This window comes from Eulemur rufifrons, chromosome 3 (assembly GCF_041146395.1).
Source record: "Eulemur rufifrons isolate Redbay chromosome 3, OSU_ERuf_1, whole genome shotgun sequence".
NCBI lineage: Eukaryota > Metazoa > Chordata > Mammalia > Primates > Lemuridae > Eulemur > Eulemur rufifrons.
Window position 1 is genome coordinate 67,292,680 of NC_090985.1, and position 26,028 is coordinate 67,318,707.

The window sequence follows — 26,028 nt, forward strand, 5'->3', positions numbered from 1 at the left end:
TGTAACTCAGGCCCAGCCAATGACCCAACCACCTCCCTCTAACAATGGTGATCAGTCTGGGGTAAGCACATAGTGCAGGATAGTCAGGAAAGCCAATGAGCATCAGCCCCAGGACTTTCTCTGGATCTTCTCTTCCTCTGCTCCCCAAAGGCACAATTTAGGAGGCTCTGGCCTGAAAACAAAGCTAAGACAACAGAAAGCAGAAACAATAAAAGGACAGATTCCTAATGATAAATTTGGGAATCTTATCTAGCCATGACTAAATATTCAGACAGACCCATCCCTGGACTTTCTTTATCACTTGAGTTACTTATATGAGTTGGGTTTCTTTAACTTGCAACCAAGAGTCCTGATAAATTATAAGTAACTTAAAATCTGTATAACATTAGGCAAAGTGCCAAGGATACAAAGATATGTAGCAAACAATCCCTGCTTCTAAGAATCTTTTTAGCATCTAGTTGGAAAGACAATAAACACACACACACACACACACACACACACAAAATAACTAGAAACATATGGCTCAACTCACTGATGGGTTCTGTATGAGGGAAAGAAGGAAGATATCACCATAAGCTGCATATTAAGCAAGATTTCACAATATAAGGAAAAGGTGAGCTGGGTTTTGAAGGGTGACAAGGATATGGCTGTCTGGAGAGGAGGCAAAAGGACATTTCAGGAAGGGTGAACTATGAGAATATAAATTCAAGAATGTGCACGTTTTATTGGGGAAACAATACAGTATAAACAATAAATAGACCATAAAATATTAAATCATGGGATATCAACAATAAATACATTAGTACAGAAGTAAAAAGCATTGCGTATTTTTCCAATGACAGACACATAACCATGTATAATATTTTAAATCTACTCTATATGACATAATATTGATTATCTAACTGGATTATAATGGTTAAGCATTGAAATTGTGTTTGGAGAACTAATGACAAAAATTAAAAGCTAAATGTGATCTTTTCCCTTTCCATATAGTAGACAACCCTCTCACCCAACCATCTCTTCCTGCCTACTTCTGTAACATAACTCAGCTAGAACTAAAGAACAGTTGAAAAGAAACCATGCTACATACATTTCACTCAGTTCCTGTTTAAGAAACTAGGACAAATAACAGAGCCAAGGAACCAAGAGGAGGAGGTTAGAGAAAGAAACAAACATAAGCCAAGGAAGCAAGCAGGACATCCTATTTGATTTGTCCAGTTTCTCCATGAGGTGAAAAGTTTATAATAGAAACTATTAAAGGCATTTTCTATTTCCACTGTGGTTTTAGCCATTTCCCTTGTGCCGTTAAGAAATTGCAAGCAGGAATGCAAAGTGTCTGTGTCCCCTTTCCCCTTCTTGAGGGGGATAGTGTATAGTTAATTAGAATAAAATGAATGTTTTGTTTAGCTTTTTAGGAGCTTATTTTACTAAAGGCCCATTATCAGTTTGATAGTGAATATGAAACTTTGCTGGTGATTCTTCTCTAACTTAATAATTTCTATTTCTCATAAAATATTTCTCAGGGACATGAATTGTTTTCTGGAAATTTGAAAAGATTTGACAAAATCCTTTTTCCATCTAGAATCGTGTCTTCAGTAACATTTGCATGACAAAAGAAATTCACTAAAACCTTACCACTTGATGTCCATTTAAATTTCTATTTCTATTGACATTACAAAGACTAGATCTGCCAATAGTGGCTTTGAAGATGGAGGAAGAGGACTATAAGCTGAAGAATGCAGGTGTCCTCTTAAAGCTGTAAAGGGCAAGAAAATGGGTTCCTCCACCAGGGCCTCCAGACAGAAATGTAGCCTGTGACACTTTGATTTTAGCCAAGTAAGACCCATGCTGTATTTCTGACCTAGTGGACTGCAAAATAATAAATTTTGTTGTTTTAAGTCACCAAGTTTATGACAATTTGTTACAGCATCAGTAGAAAACTGATAATACTGGTACCGTGTTCCAAATTAACAGAACTTGAAAAGAATGACCATGGCAGTCCTTCATGGCTTTATGGAATCAAGGCACTTTCAAGCTAGAAAAGACTTTGGTCTAATTCCTTCATTTTCCAGATGAAGAAACTCATCCAGATATAGTGAGAAGGTAGGTGACTTACCTTAGGCCTCATAGTTCAAGGCAGAGACAGGGCTAGAATCCAAGTTCACTAAATTCTAGATTAGTGTTAGTCCTAGTATGCATCCCAGGCTCTTTCACTAATGAAGGCTTTTGATTATAGTTTAATAGCCATTACAGAATGGTCTGGAAGAACGAACAGTTGTTGGAAAGTGCACATTTTCAAATAATATGCAGAACAATTATATTTCTGTACTGTTCCAATCTGTGTCCAATTTATAAACATATTTGAATTATGGAGGCAAACCTTGAAACTCAACATATCTAAGATGAAACTTGGGGTCTTGCCCCCAAATAAGCTCCCCTCTGGACTCTTCTTTCTCCTTCACACCCCTCAGAAGTTTCGCGTGTTCAGTCAACAGGTTCCATTGTCCTTCCTTCCTCACCGTGTTTCCCTTCCTTGCATTTCCTCTGCTACACCTTACACCTGCCATAGGCAACCGCTCTAATTGGTTTCTTTTCTTCACCTTCTCTTCTCCTCAAACTTCAACTAATTCAGCATACTACTGCCAAATGACTCTTTCTAAAACACATCTTTTCTTATATCATTGACTCACCTCCACACGTTCAGTAGGACTCCATTTTCAAACAGGGTCAAGTTCAAACTCTTTAGTTGATCCTTTGACAAGTTCATGCAACTTGACTCCAATTTTTAAATAATGTCTCCTCCTCCCTTTCCCATCCACAAACCAACTTGATTCACTTCCCTATTAGCATGATTCATTCTCCTCCAACCATTCTCTTCTAAAATGCCCTCTCTGTTTCCTTCTCCATGTATTTGAATTCCACCTATTTCAAAGCCCTACACAAGTCCTAGCATCTTTATGGGCCAGACAACCTACAGTGATCTCACCTTTCGCTTGAAGCTGAAAGCAACTGATCTGTACCACTCATTTAACATTTAGCTTTTATCCACTAATGTCTTCTACATCTTTAGAATTTAAACTCAGATTTTAAACCATTTGGGACAGACTAGGTCCCCTACTTGTTAGCACTCAGAGTTTCCTGCTTAAAGCAGGCCATTAAATACCTATAGAGTGACTAAAAATAATGTTTAAAATCCAAGTTGAATGTTCAGGATGACAACTCCTCCAGGCCAGCAGTGATAAGTGCCAGCAATGGGCACTGCTCTGAAATTAACTGCTCCATTTAGAAAGGGTAGCCATACATTAAGATTTGCCAATAATAGTCCTGGCTTCCTGCTGTTTGTCCAGCTATTATTAATAATAATGTTCACTTTTATTCTCAAAAGCATCTTAGCTTAGATGATACATTATATGGTCTTTCCACCCTGAAGGCATTTTGGACTGAGCAGAAATCAGAAAGGAAATTCTGCTCATGTTCCAGCCAGCCATCCAGCTCAAGGGCATTTTCTCCACTGCAGAGTGGCCCTGCTCTCTAACACCACCCCTGCGTAATCAACGTCCTTTGACCTTCACGTGGAAGGTTCAAGGTTTTGGTGATGCACTGCTTCGAGTAAGTAAACTAAAGCTGAATGCAATTTAAGATTCTTTAGAAGAAAAAAAAATCATAAATACTGCATACAACTGTGACTCTAGCTGGCAGTTTAAGAACAAAAGGGAGTTCTCTAAAAGGATAAGAGGACTTTGAGTAGTAAAAGTAATCAAGACACAGTGTGTGAGTTAATTTATACTATAATTGTTTTTGCTATTTTCTGAATAAAATAATAAGGAATATACATACCATTTCAATTTTTCTAAACAATAAATACTTATTACTTTCATAACTGTTTAGAATTAGAAATGTGATGCCTTCTGATCCTCTTAATGCCTGATCTACGTTAAATTGACTAAGCACAGCATAAATGTTTTAAAACCTACATTCATTTTCACAGTTGGCTGGTTGAAATGATCAGTTTCATAAATGAATGTCAGTGGTATCTTAACAGTAATAACTTTTTACTGCGAAGTGAGATTTTACTCTATAAGTAATGAGTAAAATTATTAAATGTAATCTTATGTTTCATTACTGGCAGCTTGTCATAAAAAAAGAATTAAAGTTACAAATTTTCATTTATTTTCATAAAGTAGATGAACGTTTTCACTCATTTATAGGGAGACCTACTCAGTCTAATCTCTTTTGAGGGTAGTTTTAATTACATTACATCATTCAATATAGGGTTAAGAGTTCATGTTCCAAACCGTTCCCTCCCTAAACTATTCAACTTTAAAGGAATCTGGGGAAATGTTAAGTTCAACTAACGAAACTATAAGAAATGAAAACTATCAAATGCATATCCTGGGCACAGGATCACTCAAGTGTTTGGAAAGGATTTTATGAGACTATTTAAGTTACCTCTAAGTCATTGTTCAAATATGGCCCAAGTTAGTAGTAACTAAAAGGGATTATTTTTGTTGCTGTTTCAAAGATTTATATCATTAGTAGCTAATATTGAAATATCAATTACATAGAAATGATTGATAAATCCATAATTGCTAAGGACTAACTGAACTCAGATGGCAGGGCTATAACATTTGGAAAAAGGCAAAAGCATCTGGATGAATTATGGCAAAGGTTAAGTTTGAATTGAGTAAAACTTTTCATCAACTACTTCCCAATCCTCCGCTCACCATAACATGATCTCACGTTTACCCGCATAGAAGCAAATACAATTTGATATTTGGTTGTTTCTGTATTTTATGTCAAGAATAAAGACCCTTTTATCATACAGCAAACCCTGTTAGAAAAGCAGAACATTCTGTAAAGCACAATGAGGGCAACCAGACATTTTTCAGATGGGTTCTCCCTTCTTGATAAAGTATTTACTATAAAGGTCAGTAGTCTCTAAGTTTAGTTCCTGAAGATATAATTAAGAAATTTTAAAAATTTTAATAGAAAGGGAGGCTTCTACAAAAACTAGTTTTTGTATAATTTCTGTCTACTTAAGTGGAAAAGCAGTATAAAACTCTAAAGATATATAAAAGCAACTGCTTACCAATGTGGTTAATCTGATCATTATCCCCAAATATTTTGGGCATGTTTTCACTCTGCCTCCACTCTGGAAACAGGGAACTAAACAACCACATTAAAAAAAATTCTTCAGTTGCCAAGAATCTAGTAATATATATTCAAATCTCAATTTTCTTGATCAATTTTTAACAATTTTAAGTATCTTTAAATTTGTTTAGCATTATTAATAAATTTGTACTGTATGCTTTCTCTAATTCCATTGTCACATACTTTTTCACTATTGTATACTTATTAAATGTTACTAATTTAACTTTTAACTTTTTAAATGATCTGAATAAGGTTAGAATCAATGCTTACTTCAAAGCAAAACAATTTTCCTTTTTAAAATTTTCTTTTCATAATTTTCTAACATTCCTATGCCTTTTGTCTATCAATTTATCTAGGAATATAATTCTACATTTTGAGTTATTTTCCCTTAGTGCTTTGTAGACATTACACCATTTTTTCTGGCATCTATTACTGGCTATGAGAAACCTGCTTTCAATCCATTGTCACTTCTTTAGAGGTGATCAATCTCTTCTTAGCATTTCATTCATCTTTAGCTCTTGCTAATTTAATTTCGGTGGTATACAGTTTTACCAAAATGTGTCCATATATGGATTCATTCTTGTTTATTCCAGTTGGCATTCAATGTGCTTTTTTATCTGACATCGTATGTTTCTTCAATATTTGAACATTTTCTGCCATTAGTTAGGATCTACACCCTGGTGTCTGGCTTATTTTTTTAACCATTATGTTTTGAACTCATGCTATATTCTTATGCCACTCTGTTGCTGTTTTTATAGTGTGCTCAGACATGTTTAATTGAGAAAAATATATTCTCATTTCCCTCTGAATGTTTAAAATGAAATTATGTAGATAACAGATCTCTTTATTCTCCTATTCTTTCTTCCATCTTTATTGGTTCTTCGATGATGACTGATGTTAACCTGCGTGTGTGTCTGTGTGTGTGTGTGTGTGTGTGTGTGTTTAAAATCTTGTAAGAAAATCCTCCCATCTATCTGAGCTAAACACTAGTGGTTTCTATGTTCTACCCTGCAAGTCAACAGAGGAAAAGCCCCATCTCTCTTGCACGTGGCAGTGTTTCAAATATATGAAAGCAGCTGTTGGGAGTAATTGTATCACCATCAATCAATGAATTTATTTGCACTTTCTTTTAGGGTTCAAAATAAAAATGTAGATGCTATAGGGCAACAAAAAGAGACCTGAAGGTAGTGTCAGGAGGTATCAGGTAAGCTACAGTCCTAATTCTATTATTTGATAAATTTGAAACTTGTGAATAAGCTACTTAACTTTGCTTACCTGTGCATGGAGACAATGAAAACCAAATCACAAAGTTAACATGAGTATCAGGAACTCATGTTACTCAAACATCACCTCCTTAGGAAAGTTTCCTTTAAGATTCCTAAGTAGTTGTCCGCTCTGTCTGTGACTCCGTAGCATGGGTACATAACACCTTATGATAATGCTTATAACATTGTGTTTTAATAAATAGTCTTCAATCTCCTCAATGGCAGGGACTGTATCTTATTGATCTTTGGATTCAGAGAACCTAGCATGGTACCTTGCATAGAGTCAGCATCCAATAAAGGTATTGAAAGGTATTGTGACCTAAAATTACCACGTAAGCCTTGAATTAATTAGAATAAGTTTTCCAGTAGAATGAGGGCCCAAATAAAAGGTAAGTTCAGTAGAAGAAAAAAATATGAAAAATTCACTTTGTAAGTGGAAAAGCACCACCGTTATTTACCAGTTGTTTAAAATCATTATTTATTAGCTATTTAAAATTTTCATATCCCCTCTTTTTGACTTAGTCAATCCTTTAAGGTGATAAAGTGCAAGAGTCTCGTGATACAGTAACCAAATTCTAGTCCTATTAATTCCTAAAAGTAGCATTACATACTGAAAACATTAAACTCTTCCTGAATTGGTATACAACACAGACTAATTTTAGGTTTCATTTTCTACTAGCTCCTTCCACAGCCTACAGTCATGCAAATATTTACTCATCCTCAAAATCTTTCCTCAAGCCTTCCTCACCCCCAAGAAATATCCTCTAGTTCCCCTACCTTTTCCCTCTACATTTCTTGGAGATTAGTCAAGATGGCTGGCTTCACTCCTGTGTTCCCATCAGGCTTCCAATTGTTACAGCCTACTTCCTGCCTTGCCACTTAGTGGCACAAAGGACGCTATCTTCCTCCTCCAATTTTCCAGCCCTGTTTTTTCTCCTCAGCTCTGCACCTCTCAACTTGGCCTCTTTAATGAGCTCTTCCTTGAGCCTAAATTGGAGTGACAGAGCAGTGAAACTTTCTCATGCCCAGAGAACAGTGTGGAAGTGGTTGGAAGAGGACCAGCAAACCAAAGGGACTCCAACGTCAGAACAAGAAGACAGAGTACACAGATGGAGAAGCAGAGCTCAATGGGAAGGAGACCACTCACCAGAAGCCACCATCAAGTCATGAGCATATTTGAGGTCTAGACAGGCTGAACATACACCTGAGAAGATGCCCACACGAAACAGAGGACACTGGCAGAACATATTGCTCCTATTTCCTAACACTGCGACACAACTTAAGAATGCCACAAGTTGTATAATACAGGGAGAAAGGGAGGGGAAGGAAATTCTAAAGGATCAAGATTAAATGAGTGACCTAAAATCACCACATAAGCCCTGAATTAATTAGAATGAGGGCCCAAATAAAAGGTAAGTTCAGTAGAAGAAAATGTAAGAATGTCTTGTTTATTACACATTTATATTTTACAGCCGAAAAATTTGTGCCCACTCTGCACATACTCCAATTGTTCTTTCTCATTCTCCTTTGCTGACCCCTGCTTTTTCCCACCCTATAATACTGTTGTCATCAAGGGTTCTGTCCTTTTGGTCTTCTCACCTACTGGGTCAGTCTCCTTGAGCAATCTTCATTCCGATGGCATCAAGCAGCACTTATATAAACAATCCTTAAATCTACATCACCAGGTCCAACCACTTTGTCAAAAAAAAAATGTCATCTTACTGTTTCACTTGCTTTAACAACTGTAGGTAGCTGTTGTGCACTAAATTTGTGTCACCCCAAAATCCATATGTTAAAGTCTTAGCTCTCAGTATCTCTGAATGTGACGGTATGTGGATATAGGTTCTTTCAAGTGGTTAAATTACATTAAAATAAGGTCAGATAAGGTGGGCCCTAATCCAATATGACTAATATTCTTATGAGAGGAGGAAATTTGGATATGGACATGTATAGAAGGAAGACCGTGTTGAAGACTCAGGAAAAATGTAGACGTGTACAAGCCCAGAAGAGAGGCTACAGAAGCAGCCAACCCTTTTGTTTTTGTTTTTGGTTTGTTTTTGTTTCTGTTTTTTCTAGAGAGAAAAGGTCTTGCTCTGCTCTCCAGGCTGGAGTACAGTGGCACTATCATAGCTCACGGCAGCCTCAAACTCCTGAGCTAAGGTAATCCTCCTGTCTCAGCCTCCCAAGTAGCTAGGACTATAGATGTGTGCCACCACACACAGCTAATTTTTTGATTTTTGGTAGATATGGGGTCTCACTATATTGCCCAGGCTGGCCTTAAACTCCTGAGCTCAAGCAATCCTGCCACCTTGGCCTCTCAAAGTGCTGGGATTACAGGCATGAGCCAACACACCTGGCCTAGCCAACCCTTCTGACACCTTAGTCTCAGACTTCTAGCCTCCAGAATTATGAAAAGATAAATTCCTGTTGGGTAAGCCACCCAGTCTGTGGTACTTTGTTGTGGCAGCCCTAGCAACTAATATAGTGCTTTCTGAAATTGAGTTCAAACTTCACACACATCGTGCTCTCCGACTGCGTCTCTCTCCAACCTCGTCTCTCATCTCTCATCCCTCACCTTCAGTGAGTTCCCTGTACTCACGGTGCAACTCAATTGTTACCTCTGCACAGGCAGTTGCCCCACCTGCAATGCCTGTCCACTAGTTCTTTATCTGTTCTCATGCTTCCCTATTCTCCAAATCACATCTCCAAGTAACGTTTCTTAAAATAATTTTAACTTTTATTATGTATTTTCCAAGTACCAAACACAACCACTGCGATAGGCCCCAGGGAGAAATCAGGGAATGCTTCTTCTTCTCATACACCCTGTGCACTGCCACATCTACTTAGCACAAGAATGTAATCATTCTTTCTTGTCTAAAGGCCTTGATTTAAAAAAAAAAAAAAAAAAAAAAAAAAGCTATCCTCACTGAGCACCTACTGTGCTAAGCGCTGCCTATGTACTACCTCATATGCTCATATATCCCTCATCACAGCCCTGCGCCACAGGCACGACTGTCATTGCCATTTGACAGATGAGGATGCTTAGCCTGGAAGAGGACACTGGATGATGCAAGTGGCAGGTGGTAGAAGGGCCGGTCATCATCCCAATGTCCTCTTCCAGGACACATGAAAATCACCTGGGACTCTATAAAACTGGGGATGCCCAGGCCCTGGGCCCACAGATTCTAAGTCAGTAGGTAGGTCTAGGGTAGGATACCTGCATTTTTTAAAAGCTCCATTGGTAAATTTGGTGAATGCCTAGTGATAAGACTTTTTAGGATGATGTACTTAGAGAAAGAACTACCATAAATGTAGACTGAAAATGACAACTCCAAATTAAGCCTTAATAAAAGATTCTCAAAAGCAACACTAGTTAAGTCTGCAGACTCTTCGCTTGGCTTTGCCCAGTCTCATAAAGGAAACAGACTCACAACTCAGGTCCTTTATTGGCACAAAGACTACTGGAGTCTAACAACACCCTAAATCATTGGAAACTCAGGATTCAGAATCAATCTCATTAGAAATAGAAAGAATATTAAAGGTCATATATCTAGCTCCCCACCACACACACACACACACACACACACACACCCCAACACTAAATCCTAGATTCCCCATCATGCCTAACAGACTGGATAGGAGTCTATGCCTTCTTGTTGCTCGTGTTCTCTGATTTTGCAGGAATCTCACACTCACCCATGTCCTAAATAAAACTCTTATCTCTCCCCAACAAACCTGCTTTTCCCTTACTCTTCCCTATTTCAGTAAAAGACATTTGCATCCGTGCAGTTCTCTAGGCCCGAAAACTGGGAGTCTAAGTCTCATTACTTCTTGCTCCCAGATCTGTCTCCAATCCACCCACTTCTCTCCAAAGCCACCACCCCCACCATCGCTCACCTGGTTTAGAACAAACAGCCTCCTGCCCAATGTCCTCACTTCCTTGCACTCCTCTAATTCATTCTCTACTCAGAAGTTATCTTTTTAGAATGCAAATTAGATTATGTCACTCTTTTACTTAAAACTCTTCAATTATGTCTCATCACACACTGAATAAAAGCCGAATTTCTAATGTGGACTGCATGATACTTGGTGATCTAATGCCTGCCTATCCCAATCCACCTATTCAATTAATACTCTAATCACACCAAACCATTTTTCATTTCCTCAAATCAAAAAGTGATTTCCCATCTCAAAGGCTTAACACACACTGTTCCTACTACCTGGAAATGTTCTTCCCCAACTCTTTATCTGACCAACTCCTTCTTTTCCTTTAGGTGTCATTTAAAATATTCTTTCCTCAGCGAGGACTTCCCTTACCCCTAATTTAAAGGAGGGCTTCCCTGTTACTCTTGCTAGTGGAACCCCTCGGTCATCAGTTGCATTGTGTTCCCTTCAAAATTCATATGTTGAAGTCCTAACACCCAGTGCCTCTGAAAGTGACCTCATTTGGAAATAGGGCCTTTGAGAGATGGTCAAGTTACAATGAGGTCATTAGGGTGGGTCCTAATCAAAATGACTGGTGTCCTCATAAGAAGGAGAACTTTGGACACACATGCACGTAGAAGAAAGATAATGTGAAGAGACATAAGGAGAAGACAGCCATATGTAATCCCAGGAGAGAAGCCTGAAACAGGTTCTTCCTTACAGCCCTCAGAAAGAACCAGCCCTGCTAACACCTTAGTTTTATACTTCCAGCCTCCAGAATTGTGAGACAATCACTTCATCTTGTTTCAGCCACCCAGTTTGTAGTATAAATACTTGGTTACAGCAGCCCTAGCAAACTAATACACCATTCTTTTAGGTCGTCATATTTATCACAGTTCATAATTAGATGTGTTTATTGGTTTCATGTTTGTCTCCTTCACCAGATGATAGTCTTTAGAATGGTGAGAACTGCATCTGTTTTTATTTATTTAACACTCTCACCAACTATTGTACTAACACTGGCCCGAGGGAGGCCAAGTGTTCTCCAAAAGCAGAAAGGAAATTCTGGCATTAAGAATGAATGTTGGATGGTCTAAAACAGGTGTAGGAAAACTACAGTCCTGAGGCCAAATTTGGCCCACCTCCTATTTTCATCAGACCTGAGAGCTCAGAATGGTTTTTACATTTTTAAATGATGGAAGAAAATGAAAATAAAATAATATTTCATGACATGTGAACATTATATGAAATTCAAAATCACAAATAAAGTTTTGTTGGAACACAGACACACTTATTTATATATAGTCTAGGGCTGCTTTCATGCTACAGAGGTGAATCAAGTAGTTGTGACAGAGATCGCATTGTCTACAGAGCCTAAGATATTTACTATTAATTTCTGGCCATATACAGAAAAAAGAGGTTTACTGACTCCTGTTCTAGGATGTGTTCTATGGGCTATATGAACTGCCTGGGTACACAAGTCTTGGGTGACATAATGTTGTGGGTGTACATCGGTGCACATCCAATATGCTAGAACATCCTCATGACATACACAAACCAGCACATTCACCTTTTCTCCACCAAAAATTCCACAACAGACTATTGAACAATTCTTCTCCAAGGAGAACATAGTTCTAGTTTTATTATTAAGGTTGATAAACAAAAGGGATTTGCTGATTAAAAATTTTTGACTTTCATGAAATTTTGCTAGAACGTATGTATTGTGATAAAAGAGTGAGTCTATAAATGTAAGTGGAATGAGTTATGATCATTGCAGACATATCCAAATTTGTCTATACAAAATTAACAGTGTGCTATCATAGAAGTCAATTCTTCAGTACAAATGTAGCTAGTAATGGCTGATTTAAATAAGGACAAAAACTAGGAGTAGGTGTTATTCAAACAAAAGTACCATTTACCTTCGGTGGAGGAACAAATTGAACACATTCCAGCCATGGGGTTATAAAGGGCTTTTCACATACTGCACATACTTTTTCCTGAGAGATTTTGTTCCTGACCTCTGGGTACCATTGTAAGGCATGCATTAGGAGAAGATTCTTTTCTTCTAGCTTACGCATTATAAATCGTAATGTTATTTCCTAAATTGAAAAAGAAGAACATGATTCCTTAGATTATTTTTTTCTTTTTCTTTTAGCAGTCACTTTCTGACCAAGTCAGGTTATTTTCAAAATAGCTATTTTACATTACACTGATTCCCATTTCACTAGATCAAATATTTGGTTTATTCCTCAGATATTGTTAAATTAAAATTCTTAGTGTATCTAATGAATGATGTAAATGACTGGCATTGCACATAAGTTTGGTTTTCATCGATGTAAGAACACTAAGTTGTATATGCTGTAATACTTCTATGTCTCTTACATATAAAAATCCAAGTCATAATAAATTAAAATTACATATTGTATAAAGTTAGATATAGTTTGGGTCCAAATTTTGGTACCTCTCATTACAATAAGCAAAGACAATACAAACTTTGAGATTGCATTAGAAAATTGATTCTGTCATATTCACTAAGGTCTAAATCCTCTACTTAAACCGTGGTTCACAGGCTGCATCACCTGGGAGCTGATTGGAAATGCAGACTCTCAGACACACTCCAGAACCACTGAGTCAAAATCTGCACTCTAACACGGTCCTCGGGTAATCGGTATGCACGTTAAAGGTTGAGAGGCAATAGTCTAAATTACTTGGTGCATTGAGCACCTGAAGAGCATCATCTTGGTAAAGAGCAATGATTTCTATGAACTAAATCTCTGAATTCAGTCTGTGTTAAACCTATCCACATAGACGTGTTCAGAAAACTGACTTCGTGCAATAATATTATATTTCTATGGTGCTTTTTTTTAAATTTCAGGATATTACAGGGGTAGAAACATTTGGGTTCCAGAAATTGCTTTTGTACTATTATAGTCAAAGTTATAAGTTTGCCTGTCCCCCAGATAGTCTGCATTGTACCCAGTAGATGTGAATTTACCCATCCCCTCCAAAGAGGTGGTGAGGAAATGGAAGTTTCCTTTCACTAGGCCATCAACAACATCATCATCCCCAAATAAAAATATATTATATAATACATAAAAGTAAATCTTCACTGACCAAGCAAAGAAAACAAATAAATATTTTCCAAAGCCCACGAATGTTCTCCATTATTTATGCCAGTGGCATGGAAGTCCTGTATAAACACTCCTGTTTGTTACACAAACACCATCTGAAATGTTTAATAGTGTTTGGGAATGGTTTATTTGGGACTTTTTTTTTTCTGACCAAAGTGAAACATTTCCCCGTAGTATTAAAATAGTCCACATCAGGCTCTGATAGGAATCTTTAGAAATACATACATCCATACATCTTTCATTCATTCACTCCAATTCAAACCTTAAACAATTTTAAAAATGACAACAGAATTCTATAAATTGCTGTGTCCCTGTTTCCTGTTCCCCTCTCCCTCCCAGTTAACGTGCACCCGGCAAAGCTGCCTCCATACAGCAAACAGCCCTGGCTCTCTGGGTTCCTAAACTGCACAACCTCCTACGCACTTAAGCACGTTCTCCTGGCTGGTTACATGACCGAGGTCATGCCTTCACACTAACATCACCAGGACTCTGATGTTTACTGTCACCCCCTCTCCAACCACTTAAGCAGAGCATAGCGTGTGATTCCGAATGAAATACTTATTGTACAGGTGGGCTTTCAGCTACATGAGTTCAGTGACTAGGTCTCACTAAAAAGCTGGAGAAAACTTATAGAGAAGGATTTGCTCCCCAAAACAGGAGATGGTAGAAGAATTTACTACAATACGTGGGACCTGTGGATAGGTTCGTACAGATCACTTCTTCCATTTATGATTTCTGGACCCAGCCATGTTTGTTGCACTCATTCTATCACTTGGCAACTCTTCCATCACCCGTTAATTTATATTCTTCTCCTACTCACTGCCAATGGGTTACTTTGGAAGAATAACACATACCATTAAAATATAAAGTTATTACTTGGAAATGTGAGGGTATATAAAATAAGATACTAGTGGCATGATCAATAGTATCTTTTAGGTCACCTCTTAGAGATACATTCAATGTGGTTTTTGAGAATATACAACTTAATGATAGTCTGATTCCAGTGTTATTTGAAAGTCAAGAAATCTTTCGTGGCTAAATTGTTCCTTTTGAATAGTATATATGTTATTTTGTTAGAACATCTGTAAGCTAACTATATATATTCAAATCTATCATAAATTGAAATTGGTTGCATGTATATTCTTTTACTTTTCCTTATGTGTGATTATTTATTTTTAATTATTAAATTATACACATAAAAATTATAGTTTTATAAGTATAAAAAATTATAAAGTGTAAAAAGAATGAATCCTTAGAAGGAATGATAAACTTTGGAACGATGATATAATCAATCCTTACTGTGTGTATGATAGGCACCAAAATACTGCATCAAGAGCAAATATTCTGAGCAGAGTCAAATATTAGTAGACACATAGGTGCAGATTCTGTCTGTATGCCATATTAGCTATGTGACCCTATTTGGACAAGTCCTTAACTTCTCTGATCTTGGATATGTCATCTGTAAAATACGGATTTTCCCCACACTATCACATAGAGTTTGGAGAATTAAATTAGATAACAACGGTAAAACACTTAAGACTGGCATCTACTATAGTAATGCAGTCTATTGTGGTTAATAATTTATATAATCTAGTCATTAGCATTAAATTTTAGTTTATAAATCTCTGAGGTGAAGCAAAGTTTGTAAAAATCTTTACCAAGGCACAGCCTGTATCAAACAAAGCCCTATAATTCTTTGACACCCAAAGTAGTTTAATCAGTAACATTGACCAAATGTACAGTACAAATGACTTTAATTTGTATTTAAGTAACAAATTTGTAATTTAAGTAACAAATATGTGAAGTATAATCAATCTGTCACCTTTCTAAGAAAAATTCTTAGAGATAAGTTTAAAAATACTCAAATCATTTACATACTGAAGCAAAAATGGTTATTTCTACTAAACGTATTTTAAAAACTAACTCTTGTGCTCCTGGACTTTACAATTTTGAAAATTAGAAGAGAGAAATATTGCTCTCTCACCTGGAATCTTGGTCCTAGCCACAGGGCAACGTTCTTGCCCTTGAGGGCTCTCTGTAAGGACTGCTACCACATTGTGCTAATTGCTCACTCAGCCTCCCCATGAACCAGGACCTCTTCCAACCCACAACTACCCTGTCTCTGTTTCCCTCACCTCTCTGCCTCCCCTATCTAAGCCAATATTGCAGCAGGAGATCTGGAGCCCAACTGCGTAAGTTGGCAACCTTGTCCCAACCCTTAGTAGCTCTGTGACCTTGGACAAGTTATCTGACCTCTCTGGGTCTCAGTTCGTTTATCTATAAAAAGGGAATAACAATGTACCTATCTTTTCACGATTGTTAGAGTACTAAATTAGTTCATTCCTGCTAAGAACAGTGCCTTGCCCATAGTAAGTTTAAAATAAGTGTCAGCTACTATTATTAATATTATTCTGAAGTGCTTGATGCAAGAAGAAAAAAATAGGTTATAAGGGATTTTTAAAAATTAAATACTACAGTTTTTAAAGTTATTCACAATTAAATTTCAAATGGAAACTTTTTTTTACACAAGAGTAGAAAATAATGCTATTTGTGGAAATAGTCTCTGAAAAGGAATATGTTTGAAAAGAGCTAATCAAACTTTAACAGATACCAGTTCTTTAGCCCGACAGTGCCTTTCATAGGGGTAATATGGACGTGAGCTTAAAATTCACCATGAGAATGGTCATTGCAGCTTTGTTTATAAAGGCCAAAAATTTAGAAAGTTATTAACAATCTAAACAACTTACAGTTAAAAATATTATGGGGAAGTAGTTAAAAATACTATGATATCATCATAAAACAGATTACCATATATTCATCAAAAAAGATGTCATGGTCTGGGTTTGGGGATTTTTTTTTTAACTGATTGAAAAGATATTCACAATACTTTGAGTGAAAAACCAAGTCTTTAAATAGTGTGTAGATTTTGAACTTATCTTTTATATATATATATATATGTACATATATATATTCTGGATGCATAGGACGTTTTAAAAGAATAAATGTTAGAGAAAAGAATGTTTATATCTCTGCATACTGGATTTCTTAGTATTTTTATCAACTTCTAATGGCTTATTTTTTTTCTAATTTCTCTAAATGAGCTTGTATTAATTTTGTAGTATGAAACTTTTTAAAAATCGGTGTATCATAAGTTTTTATTTCCTTGTTTGCTCATCTGTGTTTTCTAGTTTTCTGTAGTAAACATGTATTACTTAGGCAATAAGGGAAAAAAAGATTTAAAACAAACTAAACAACAAACAAGGTTGGTTGTTTCCTGCGGCCAGGAAAGTTGAATCCTCTACAATTCCTAAAAGTCTTACAACAATCCTGCACATTCAGCTACACACCAAAGTGGATCTGGGAAGTTCAAATTCATGATGCAGAATCACAGTCAAATGTGGGAACACCTGCAATCTTTGGCTTGTTTATTACCAAAAGAGCCTTCTAATGTGCTTTTCCCATTCCTTCTTTTGATGCCATCAACTGGTTTTACTAAAGTAAACATGCTTTCTGGATTATGTTCCCTTATCCATTAGGGATGGTGACAAACAGAAAGAGGATGGGAGAGGCAAAAACCCCGCTCAGAACAAACCACATACATAGGTAGGCAATACTGACAAATACTTGAAGGCTAAAGTTAAAATGAATTTCTCTCTTTTCTTTTCATCCAACAAAATATTTCCATTTCTCTGAATTAAGTCACTCTGGAAATCAGAGAGGGTTACACTGGATTCTGTAAGCAAGTCGAGAAAATTATGTGTAGGATCTACATTGCCAATGGGCTAGAGTTACGTTAACCATTTGCTGGCTTGGCAAGAATGTTTTAACTGAAAACTCTTCAAAACCTAAATCGTGGCTTTAGTGCGAAGACTTATGTGAATGAGGTAAGGCTTCACCTGGAGACTCAAGACTGCATCCTCCTTGTACGCAGCGATAATTGGCCGCTCCACAAACAGTGGGTTGCCCTCACAGTAGAATTCTCTCAGCAGCAGATCCTGAAACTTTTAAAACAAAATAAAAACTTTATTGTACAACAAAATAACAAACGTCACCTCTGAAGCTATATCTTCAATAAAATAAAATTAAAATAACTTTATTTAGGATTTATAATTCACATTAGCATTTGTTTTTTTTTTTTTTTTTTTTGAGACAAGGTCTCACTCTGTTGCCCAGGCTAGAGCACAATGGCCTCATCACAACTCACTGCAACCTCAAACTCCTGAGCTCAAGTGATCCTCCTGCCTCAGCCTCCCCAGTAGCTGGGACTACAGGCACATGCCACTACGCCAGGCTAATTTTTGTCATTTTTGTAGAAATGGGGTCTTACTATGTTGCTCAGGCTAGCCTTGAACTCCTGGCCTCAAGTGATCCTCCTGCCTCGACCTCCCAAAGCGCTGGTATTACAAGCATGAGCCAACATGCTCTGCCCTCACATTGGTATTTTGACTGGGGTATACTTTAATTGTTAGAAGCAAATATTTATATTTTCAAATGTTATATTTGTTAGAAAATCGAGCATAATGAAAAATAACATTCTAAAATACAGTGAACTCCAGATCTCAAAGACTATCTTATGATCCATATATGTTGAGTGAGGAAGATAAAAGAAATATAAGAACATTAGAATGTTCTCATTATAACCTGTTGTGCACAGTGAAAATAAAGACAGAAAGAAAATGTAGGCTTTATAAGGATATTTAGTCTTCTATGCAGGAAATCTAAATCCAACTGGACTCTACCACTTCGGTAGAAAAGTAAGAGATTTCCTTATATTAATACCATCTCTTGCCTCCCAAGAACCCATGTGGCCTCTAAAGTTAAACTAATTTAGGGAGTTTCTTGTCTGAGCCTAAATTTCAGCTGCAAAATGGAAACAATAAACCTATCTTCAGTGATATGCCGGCAAACCAGGTCCCTGGAAAGAAAAAATAAAAAGCCCTGATTTGTGGTGTGTGTTGATTCCATCGTGTAAGTGTTCCTACCATAGCTGATACAGGTCACTGAACACAGAGCTGGAAAGAGATGTGCAAAATCAGCTCTCGTGAGCCAGGATGAGCTGGCTTCACACCACTGCATCTCACAATATTTATGGGAGAAGTAGGGATATTTTTGTGATTTCAGCTCAGGATTTGAAACATAGCAAGCACTCACCAAATTAAATGTAAGTGATTTAAAACATCTTTCTGGGGCATCTACCGTCACTAGTTCTCAAAAGTTACAGGAAAGCTTGTACAAAATAGACAAGATTTTTAAATAAAATATAGAGCTTGAGGCCACATTGGTATCACCTTAGGTCCTGGTCTCAAAACAGACATTCTAATTTTCTGAATTCAGTTTCCTATGTTATCCATCTCAAAGGAACAACCTAGAGAGTTGAATCCAATGGCAGCCCTAAGTCAGCACGTGAAATGAAAAGGGGTATTTCTTGTGCTTATTGTTCTATATAACCATCATGTTTTCCTCTCTGTCCTAAAGAGTTATACCTAAACTCATAGCCCTTTTTTTAAAAAACAAAAACTGATTCAAACTTGAACACCTTGGTATATCTAAATATCATTTCATTTTTTTTCTGTACTTTTTTGACTTTTTAAACCAAAGAATGTGTAACTAGTATCAATGATAAATTCTTTTTTTTTAAAATTTCAGCACATTATGGGGGTAAAAAAGTTTAGGTTACGTATATTGCCCTTGCCGCCCTCCCTTAAAGTCAGAGCTTCAAGCATGTCCATTCCCCAGACGTTGCGCATGGCACTCACTATGTATGTATACACCCATCCCTTCCCCGCCCCCCCCATCTGCCCGACACCCGATTAATGTTATTTCAAATTTGACCATGGTTCAAAGGACATGCATTTCTCTTCTGGGATCATGTTTCTCTTCCTTCAAGTCCTGTCACTATTCTTCCATCAAACATGGTAACTCACTACACATAATCTATCAGAAAAAAGTTATCTTAATGGAAAGAAAATTCAATAATAACCTATGCCTTACAGCAGGTAAATTTCAAAGCCCTAAAGTCACAACCTCTTGATGTCCACTCTGAGTAAGGTGCAATGTAACATCTTTCATACTCTCTTTCTATATATACTACTTGGTTTCCTGTCAGCCTAGCTTCTTGAGAGAATAACATTCTTTACTATTATAGTCACTCCCGTAGTAAAAATCAGCTGCATTCTCCCCTGATAAGAAAATGTTGACAGGGTTTTCAGAGTCTTTGTACGTACCTATTAAAACAACCAGTGTTATGAGTTTAATCTCAATTGGGGCAATTTTGCAGGTATTTTTGTTGTCACAACAAAATGATGGGGAGAGTGCTGGTGGCACCTAGTTGGTAAAGGCCAGGGATGCTGCTGAGCCTCCTACAGTACACAGGACAGCCCCTACGGCAAGGGATTATCAGGCCCAAAATGTCAATAGTGCTGAAGTTGAGCAACCTAGTTTAAAGGCACAAGAGCATAAAATGTCACTGAACCCATTTGATCTGGAAAGGAGGTTGGCAGCTGGAGGGAGATGAAGGTTCAAATGAAGGTTTTTATTTTTTTAAGAAGAAGGCTTGAGTATGAGAAGGTATATCCCAATATAGAGAAATTAAGGTAGAGGAGAAAGAAGGAATAACTAAAAGAGAAATGATCAGGTGAAGAACAGAATGATCTCTGGATATTAATGTCTTTTAATTATCTTCTCCTTTATGGCCAGAGGGAAGGAAGGGCAAGTCCACCCATGGATAACTTTGAAGGTGCAGTGTTGGACGGTTGAAGGAATCAGACACGATCCCTTCAATTTTGTTTTTGAAATAGAGAGTAAGACCATATGCCAGGTGAGTTTCGAGGCAAGGTGTCAATGTGGATGGAGACTGGAAGAAAGTGGCGAAGGTTTGGAATGTCCTACAATTTTCAGGAAAGGAACCTGGACAGGGACACACAAAAATATTGTACAGAAGTGCTAAGGGACACATTGTCATTTACATATTAGTGGTGGTGGCCCCTGTCTGCATGAGTATATGCATCCCTTTAGCACTCAGCATCCCGGATCCAACATTAAGAATTTGCGGAACGAGTATGTCAGAAAGTAAGAGAATGAGCATATTTCATGCACTACAAATTAAAGGGCATAACTTGTCCTTTATGGTTTATTGTGAATAGAGAAAGAAATAACAATACACAGCTCTAACGGACTAGGAGTAAAAGGAGAAGCAGAGGGACATGAAGTCTCAATGACCTAAATGAAAAGATGTGGATATGAAGCAAGAAGAAAGCTGAACATAGGATGAACCAATGATCATTTTGCCACACTGGGTTTTAATTCTTAAAATTTAGAGCAAAGGGAAGGTGATGTCAAGGTCTAGACATAATTGTGCTTGTGTTTGCTGAAATGAAGACTGGATTCAAGGATTCAAACAGAAAACTCTGAGGCTAAGATGTTTATATCAACTACTTTCCTGAGAAATGGTTGCAAATGTTGTCTGTCTATTGGACATCTCCAGCTGGAAGTCTCACAAACAACTGAAATTCTAACACTCCAAGCCTGAACTCATGTTTTCCCCAAATTTTGCCTTTTCCTTTTTCTCATCACTCACATCAAATCTCTCACCATGTGCTGTCAATTCTATCTCCTTAAAACTTTCAGAACCAATCTTCTCTTTCCATCCACGCATCCCATCCACCTCCTCACCACCCATCACAGTCTCCTACTCCCTGCTCTGGCGGCCCCTCCCCTCAGCCTTGACCGAGGCTTTTGTCTTATGTGAACCATTGCAGTAACACTCTAATGGGTCTCAGCACAAACCTTTGCTGACGAAATGGTCTTTTAAAATGAGAATCTGGTCATAATAAAACCTGGCTTAAAACTTTTCAAGGCTCCCTTTTGTCCATAGGATAAATTCAAAAGCCCTCATATGTCCTACTTGGTTCTCCCTGCCCTACTCTCCAACCATATAGGCTGGTAAGCCCCATCTTCATCCTTTTAAGCCAACCATAGTGAGATACTTAGAGATCTCACCACAAGCCTGTCCTATCTCACATTTATTACTCATGCTGTACCCTTTCACTCACCCCACACCCGGATCATCTCTTCCAGACTAAAATACCATGCCTCTAAGCTTCTCCAGCCTCTGTCAAATGTTTGCTTGTCTCCTCATTGGGCCCTGTATATATATAAATGCATCATACCACCCATAAATACTCTGAGATAATCATTATTGAAAATTCTATCTATCAGACTTTGGTATCTTCAGGAACTATGTCTTAAGTGACTACATAAAGCAAGCTCAAACTTCAGTACCTAATACACAGCTGATGTTCAATAAATAAATGAACATCTTTTCAGAAACCCCAGGCATGCTCAGCTCCCGGTGGGCACCCAAGATTTACAAAGGCCTTCTTCTCCGGACTTAGTAAATTGTTATAACTGTTCCCACAAAGCCCCAGGCCTCAGGAACAATAATACAAATTCAGCAAGTCTTTCTGCCGCCTCAGACTAGCCTAAGGTAACGGGAGAGGCTAGTTTTAGCAAGAGCATTTTTAATGTAAACGAGGGAAAGAAGGCTGAGATTTCACATGGAATTAAAAACAGAACCAATAAGCTGGCTATGGCAAATTACCCTGCACGCGCCAGGCTGTCTCAAAGCTCACAGAGTTATCCCTTTAGTGGGAAGTGGGATTTCTAAATAGGCTTAAGGTTGAGTTTTGAGGAGGATAAGATTTAAATTGGGGGCCATAGCATCAAAAAAAATAGATTCAATCATCAATTCCAAAAAACGGATATGAATAATATTTGTGACCAATGGGAAGGAAATTCAAGAAACTGTAAGATGAACTTGATACCTCATCAGAATTATGTAATGATCAGGCAGATGATATCGTTTGAATAGAAGAAAGCCAAAAAATCTATCCTGGGAACCCCCTCTCACACAGCCTGCATGAGTGGGAGGGAAAATAGGCAGAAAGTGACCTAGAGTCGTACTCCTTCAGGATGTGCGGGGTACTTGTCACAGAAGATCCTCAGAGGAACCTGAAGGGAGGAGGCTAGGAGCCAAGCCGGGAAGGAGGAAGATAAGCCAGGCTATGAACACACTCACACACACACACACACACACACACACTCACAAACACACACTGAGACATCCTCTTTCTGGCCAGGGAAAAGCAGCTGAAGTCCGCCCCCCAAGCCCAGGCCCTTCCCTGCCTTCAATACCCTGAACCTTAAAGCCGAAGGGACAGTGTCCCCACAGTCCTCTTCAGGCCTCTCCATTTAAACAGTGTAGAAAGAGCTGACCTGGGAGCACTTATTTGTGTCACCTCACAGTCCTCACCCCATGTGTGCTTTAAACCCCTCTTCTGCTCTCGAACTACCTGAGATCCAGCAGCCTGAAGAGCCCTCTGTTTCCACTCTGCCCAATGTGCGCTCCCCCCACCCATGTGATCTCTTTACAACGGAAATCAGATCACATCAGCCCCCTGCTCAGAACCACCCCGGGGTTTCTCATCTGACTCAAAATTGAACATTCCTCACCCTGGCTTAAAGGACTCTGTTAGACTCAAAATGAATTGTGTTTTCCTCGCCCTGGTGTACAGGGCTGTTATGATTTGTTCCCTGTACAATCTCTGTTGCCTCATCGCTTAGTGCTTGCTCTCTCACTTTCTCCATTTCTCTCTCTCTCTCCACCCTGGTAACATTGGCTTTCTTCCCAAGCATTCTCCACTGTGGGGCCTTTGCATTTCCCTGTTCCAGGAACAGTTTGGTCTCAGCTCTGTCCACACCATTATAAGTCAGAATAAAATGGAGTAAGATCTTTAGCAGTTTGAGAGGGGAAGCACTTATCATCCAAGGACTCAATAAGCAGACGTTTTCATTAACGTGCAAAAGCAACATGAAGACTTTCTCATACGTGCATGAGATATGTACTTTAACCAAAGAAAATTACTCATGACACACAGCAGCTGAAGGAGAGTAACCAAAAGCAAGAATATGGGGGATATATTACTTTTGCCTGTCAAAATGCAAAGAATAAAAATTAGAACACACACTGACCCAGTGCAAACAAGATTAGGGTGATCTGAAAACAAATTGGCAATGTCATTTAAAAGACTGAAAGTTATTCTTACTCTGAGTAATTCTACTTATAGGAATTTATTCAAAAGAAATATTTAAAATAGTAACAAATGTTTATGCATAAAGTGTATCTCTCAAAATTACTTAAAATTAAAAAAAAACCTCTTTCCTATATTAAAAAATGCCTGGTAAATTATTTTATATACCTGAATCCTCTGAATCATCGGACCCTCTGCCTTTTCACTTCTTTTTTTTTTTTTGAGACAGAGTCTCACTCTGTTGCCTAGGCTAGAGTGAGTGCTGTGGCACCAGCCTAGCTCACAGCAACCTCAAACTCCTGGGCTCAAGCGATCCTCCTGCCTCAGCCTCCCGAGTAGCTGGGACTACAGGCATGTGCCACCATACCCGGCTAATTTTTTCTGTATATATATTTTTAGTTGTCTATACAATTCTTTCTATTTTTAGTAGACACAGGGTCTCACTCTTGTTCAGGCTGGTCTCGAAATCCTGAGCTCAAACGATCCACCCCCCTCAGCCTCCCAGAGTGCTAGGATTACAGGCGTGAGCCACTGCGCCAGGCCACCTTTTCAGTTCTTAAGTCCCATAAAACCTAACCTTGAGTCTTTCTTCCTTGATATCAGCTTTCCTTGCCTCTGCACCCAAGCAAACAGGTGCTGTCTGCAGAGTTATACCTCAGGACTCACGATGAATTCATCATCACCAGCTTCCAGTGTGCCCTCAGTGGTTTCTGGCAATTCCAATCTAGTTAGCATGCTCATCTAACTACATTTGCTTTACCGACTCACAATTCTTTACCCACTTATGAAATAGTTCTCTCCAGAGCCTAGCACATTCTTTTTTCATTTTATCTTCTTTTTCCCTTGGCAATTTTACCATACGCATGACTTTGATTAAATCTCTACGGCAATGACTCTGTATCCACATCCTATAGCCAACTGTGCACTCAAAGTCTTCACATGGGTGTCTGTAGTGTACACCAAACTCACTGTGTCCAAGACTGAACTCATGATCTGCCCTCCTGATCTGACCCAACAACTTGGGTCCTAATGTTGCCTAGTGAATGACAGAGGGAAATAAGAAGATAAAAACAAAAAGCTACTTCCCTGCTTATCAAAACATTTGCCTCGATTTTATATATTAATCGTATAGTCTCTAAATTTAGGAACATCTTGGTTTTTGTTAGATTGCCCTGGAATCTTTTCCCGCTATTAGGGAGAAAGTTATCTAAGCTAATTACAGAGAATAAAATATTACTCAGACAAAACAAGTTAACAGCTTATCAAGGTGTTATTTTAAGTGGCCCAGGAAGACAAGGGGCCATATTGATTGTAGCACACAACTTTCCATCTGTTGCAAACAGAAATGAAATAGATTTCCAGTCCTGGACTCTTTCCAACCCATTTTACTCTGTCATCCATCATATTTCATTACATTTCATCCATCACAGAAATTTGGTAAACCCATGGCATAAGAGTAGGAGAAGAGAAGCAGAAAACCTTTAGTGCTAGAAGATATTATAATAAACCCTAGGAGGTTTGAAAAGAGACAGAGGTGGAAAGAGAAATCAATACATATTGTTAACCCTATAATTCCACTGCTAGCATCTACAATCCCTTGTTCCTCAAATATTTCACTTGCATTTCTCCTCATTCCCTTACTTTCTGCTTTTGAAAAGAAAATGTTCCACATTCCAATTGGACTGGTTATCATTTGTTGAGTACCACACCCAGCAGTGTTTCAGAGCAGTGATCTTGCATACCTGTATAAAGGCCTAATACTATTGGCATCAAAAGAGTATTTTTGCTCATTATATTAAAATGAGCTTAACAAAATAAACAATACTTAAAAAATTATCTTGAAGTGTGATTTTATTAAATGTATTTAGATAAATGTAGTTGGTACCTGTACAATTGGATCCAAATAAAAAATAGAAAATGCAATAGAATGTTTGCCTGAAATCATGTCTAAGAATCAAGTCAGATGGAAAATAAAAATAATTGTCAGATCTTTAATATAATACCTTCACAAATAACTTAATAGAAAATAACCAAAATTTCCTTTAAAAACCTGTTAACATTTATTCTTTTCAGAATTAAGGCTATTCCTCATATAATACATCAACATGTGCATTGTAGGTTTTGACACTATCCATTCAAAATTGCCATCTATGGTACAGACTGTACATTCTTCATGTGTTAGTCAATCAGTCCTTGATTAAAAAGATATTGTAATTAGAAATAGGGAGGCAGAAGCAGGAGGATGACTTAAGGCCAGGAGTTCTAGATCAGCCTGAGCAACATAACAAGACCATGTCTCTACCAAAAATTAAAAATTAGCCAGGCATGGTAGTCCTAGTTACTTAAGAGGCTGAAGAAGGAAGATGGTTTGAGCCCAGGAGTTCAAGGCTATGGAGAACTATGATTATGCCACTGCACTGCAGTCTGGGAGACAGAGTGAGACCCTGTCTCTAATAAAAATAATAAAAA

The 26,028-nt window shown here is 37.8% G+C and overlaps 1 protein-coding gene across 1 annotated transcript in view; it reads right to left on the reverse strand.

The window, feature by feature from the left end:
• The window catches only part of LRRC69 (leucine rich repeat containing 69), an 87,173-nt gene that overhangs the window by 2,689 nt on the left and 58,456 nt on the right, over positions 1-26,028 (reverse strand). Inside the window, exons 6-7 of the mRNA XM_069465604.1 lie at positions 17,368-17,472; positions 12,260-12,439 (exon numbers count right to left, since the gene is read on the reverse strand). Coding sequence (XP_069321705.1) covers positions 12,260-12,439; positions 17,368-17,472 — 285 coding nt within the window. The remainder of the gene's footprint in view (positions 1-12,259; positions 12,440-17,367; positions 17,473-26,028) is intronic.